We start from the raw sequence: 3,978 nt of genomic DNA on the forward strand, positions 1-3,978 counted from the left end.
ATGTTCCAAATTTCAGAGAATTCGGTTGAAAAACGCGCTCAAGAACCCCAAAATACCGAAAATTGGGGGTACCCTTATATGGGGACTATCCGAAAAAATTGACCTATATTTATATTTTTTTGTGGAGAGATTTGGTACCTATTAGGAACCCAAAATACTAAATTACAGCAAATTCGGTGGAAAAATACGATCAAAACCCCCAAAATACTGAAAATTAGGAGGTACCGTTATATGGGGGCTACCAGAAAAAGTGAACCTATATTTATAATTTTATGTGGAGACATTTAGTATTCGGTTGAAAAACGCGCTCAAGAAACCCAAAATACCGAAAATTGGGAGGTACTGTTATATGGGAGCTATGCCTAAACGTGGACCGATATATCCCATCTTCGAACTTGACCTGCCTGCAGACAATTCCTTCAATTCCTTCAGAAGATAGCGTGATTACAACAGACGGACGGACGGACGGACATGGCTAGATCGTCTTAGAATTTTACCCTGATCAATAATAAATATACTTTATAGGGTCTGAAATGAATATTTCGATGAGTTACAAACGGAATGCCAAAATTAATATACCCTCCATACTATGGTGGAGGGTATAAAAATGCCCAGGCTCGGAATAATCCGCAGATAGTTATATTCATAGCAGTGGTGTAGTGTATCCTATGGTCGGCCCGTCCGACTATGTGAAAATATCTTAAACGAAAATGTACGGTATATGTCCATGTGTATTTAAAGGGCCTACAACTATCAACATCCATAAATTGGATTGTATATTACATTTGTCATTCTATTTGCAGAACCTAGAAATGTTTACGTATTTGTTAGTATCAACCACAATTTAGTTATTTTTGTGGCATTTCGGAATTTCAGAAGAATACTAATAGAGAATAATTCCAATATAGTTAAAAATGTTAACATAGTCCACATATAAAGTTCCCTTCAACCTAAGTGTCGGTAGTTTGGCATTTCGTTTTCTCAGTTATAAACAAATTTCTAGCAATGCTGTTCAATATAGGCCCATGTTTTTATATACACCATCTATAATGGACTCGACGATTGGACATTTTAAGGTTCACTTAATAATAGTAATAATAATTATTATTTTGTGTTGAAAATTATTATTGACCTTTGGACTTTCTTTTTTATTCGTTTTTTCGGCTTGAAGTCATTGAAACTTAAAACAATTTTTGGTTTCTTTTTAATTTATTTTTATTTTTCCAATAACTTTTTATACCCTACACAACTATGTTGTCAGGGTATTATAGCTTTGTGCAGCCCCAAAAGTTTGTAACGCCGCGAAATATTGGTCCTAGACCCACCTTTAAGTATACCGATCGTCATATTTCGACTAGCTGAGTCGATCTAGACATGTGTGTCCGTACGTCCGTCCGTCTGTCCATTATAATTTGTAAACACGATACAGGCCACAGTTATGAACCAATCTTCACGAAATTTTGCATGTAGGATGGGTTCTGGCCAATGAAGACCCCTATTGTTTTTGGAAAAGATCGGTTAATATTTAGGGGATGAAATGGACCAAAAACTTTATTTTTTTCGGTTTTTCTGGTCGCTCCAGAGGCCGCAATTATGGCCCAATCACCGCGAATTTTTGCATGGAGAATGGGATCGGGCCAGACAATAAGCATGCATGTTTTGATAAAGATCGTTCAATATTTAGCGGGTCAAATGGACCCTGACTTTTGTGTGAAAAATGACCAAATTTGCATTCCATGGCGTATATATTTACTCCTGAATGACATAGACCCGAAAAGTTGATGGTATGTTCAAGAGGAGTGGTTGACCTTTAAATTGATACCATATATATAGTCGTATGAACTCAGATGTGGGAGTTACACTTAAATATTTACAGGTGTTTAGATATTCAGATATTATTTAGTAAACCATTACCACACTGGAAGGCGGAAATATAGCGCAGATGACTTTTAAATGTTCCTTGAGGTTTCAGTTATGATGAAGGACAACGCCTATAATTTTCGATGATGATCAGATAATAATTTTGGGATGAAGTGGACTGAAAACTTATTTTTGTATTTTTTTCGAGTCGATTTATAGGCCGCAGTTGAAAGCCGAACATCACAACACAACTCACGGTGAAGGGAATCTGGACAAATAATTATAGGAGAGCGCAAATATCGCAAAATATTGCCCAAGCTCAGAATATAGTACCACCGAAAGTTAGATTTGATGTTAGATGGAAGTTGTGTAGGGTATCATATGGTCGGCCCCGTCCGACTATACTGCTCCGCTCACTGTTTTTTTTTTATATTTCAGACATTATTTGGTCAACGGCAAATGTGATACAAGAAAGTCCCGATGGCATACATTTTCAAACACACGATTGCCAATGCTATCCAAACTGTAATTATATACAATATCGTACAGCCATTAATACCGATCATAGTACAAATATGGATCGTGCTTCGGAGCTCATTGATTTGACTGTACAATATCAACACGACACGTTATTTTCATATCGTTCCTCATTGTGTTTTACTTTACTGGATTTGATAGGTAAGTAATGCTTACATTTTATTTAAATTGAAAAGGAAAAAGTTATCAATGCCGCCTATCAAATTTCCATTGAATTTCTTTTCTTAGTATCCTATGGAGGTATTGCAGGTTTGTTTTTGGGTTTCTCTCTGATTGGTGTAATTGAAGTGCTGCATGATTTTATCATTTTACGAAAATGTCGAAAAAAGGATGCAGAATCAGAAACATCGTCGGCATCGACCTCAGCAGTAGGCGAGGGCACAACAACTACTACCACCACTACATTAAATGCCGGTAAATGTAAATGTCAAACAATAAGATCTTACGATTAAGGACAAAGATGCTGGCTGTGTCAAAAGAAGGACTTGTGAAATCTGTAGGTTTTTTGTTAAACAAAAAATGACTACCTGCATTTCGGGCGAAAAAAATCTAAAGAAAAGAAGAAAAATAAAGAAACTGATTTATTGCCACTATAATTAAGTGTAAAATCGTTTTAACGCATCCGCTTGCCGGGTTGTAAAACAATTCGGCAGTAATTAAAAAGGGGTTTGTTCTTTTTTTCCCAAGCAGGTAAATTTTTGGAAAACAATGATTTTTAGGCACATACATTTACGGTAAGTTAGTATAAATATCAAACCCACTAGTAGTTGAAAGATAGTTCTTCTTGATCATTCGACAAGACAGCAGCATCATGAAACTATTCGTTGTACTCTGTGCCATCTTCGTATTGGTAAGAAATACTAAAAAATATTTTCAGTGTTAAATAAAAAATATTAATTCGATTTGTTTATCTCCCAACAGAATGCCTCAGCCTATGTGGTGAAGAGTCGTGATGATCTGCTGCAATTCCGCAATGAATGTATCTCCGAATTGGAGATTCCCGAAAATCTTGTCGAACAATACAAGAAATGGCAATATCCCAATGATTCGGTGACCCAATGCTATTTGAAATGTGTTTTCGTGAAGTTCGGATTCTTCGATACCACCAACGGTTTCAATGTTGAAAATATTCATCAACAATTGGTCGGTAGCCATGCTGAGGCTAATCATGATGATGCTGTCCATGCTAAAATCGAATCGTGCGTCGATAGAAATGAACAAGGTAGCAATGCCTGTGAATGGGCTTATCGTGGTGCCACTTGCTTTATTAAGAACAATTTGCAGTTGGTGCAACGTAGTGTTGCACCCTCAGCTTAAGTGTATTTCGTTTTAATTGTATTTCTAACATGTAGGGTATATTTTCTTTTCGAATAATTTCCAAAATTGCAACTCATTATGTCACACACACATTTTTATATAAATACATATCATAGATTAAGATTTATATTTACAATAATAAAATACAAAATTTTAAAAGCAATTTTTATGGAGATCCTAGAAGCACCAAAAAGTGAACAAATATTGGAGAGCACAGTTATATGAGGCAGCAATACGTACTAGTTGAAGGTAACACAACACAGC

At 35.9% G+C, this 3,978-nt stretch overlaps 1 protein-coding gene across 1 annotated transcript; it reads left to right on the forward strand.

Annotated features, from left to right (window-relative positions):
- The first annotated feature begins 3,208 nt into the window (after positions 1 to 3,208).
- On the forward strand, positions 3,209 to 3,715 carry LOC133328741 (general odorant-binding protein 99a-like). The gene is made up of 2 exons (XM_061537288.1): positions 3,209 to 3,247; positions 3,319 to 3,715. Exons 1-2 carry the CDS (start codon positions 3,209 to 3,211, stop codon positions 3,712 to 3,714), a joined length of 435 nt encoding a protein of 144 aa, XP_061393272.1. The 3' UTR covers position 3,715.
- Positions 3,716 to 3,978: the final 263 nt, after the last annotated feature.

The sequence above is a fragment of the Musca vetustissima genome, unplaced genomic scaffold (genome assembly GCF_032173495.1).
Source record: "Musca vetustissima isolate MV318-11 ecotype Yass unplaced genomic scaffold, APGP_CSIRO_Mvet_v1 utg304798, whole genome shotgun sequence".
NCBI classification, from domain to species: Eukaryota; Metazoa; Arthropoda; class Insecta; order Diptera; family Muscidae; genus Musca; species Musca vetustissima.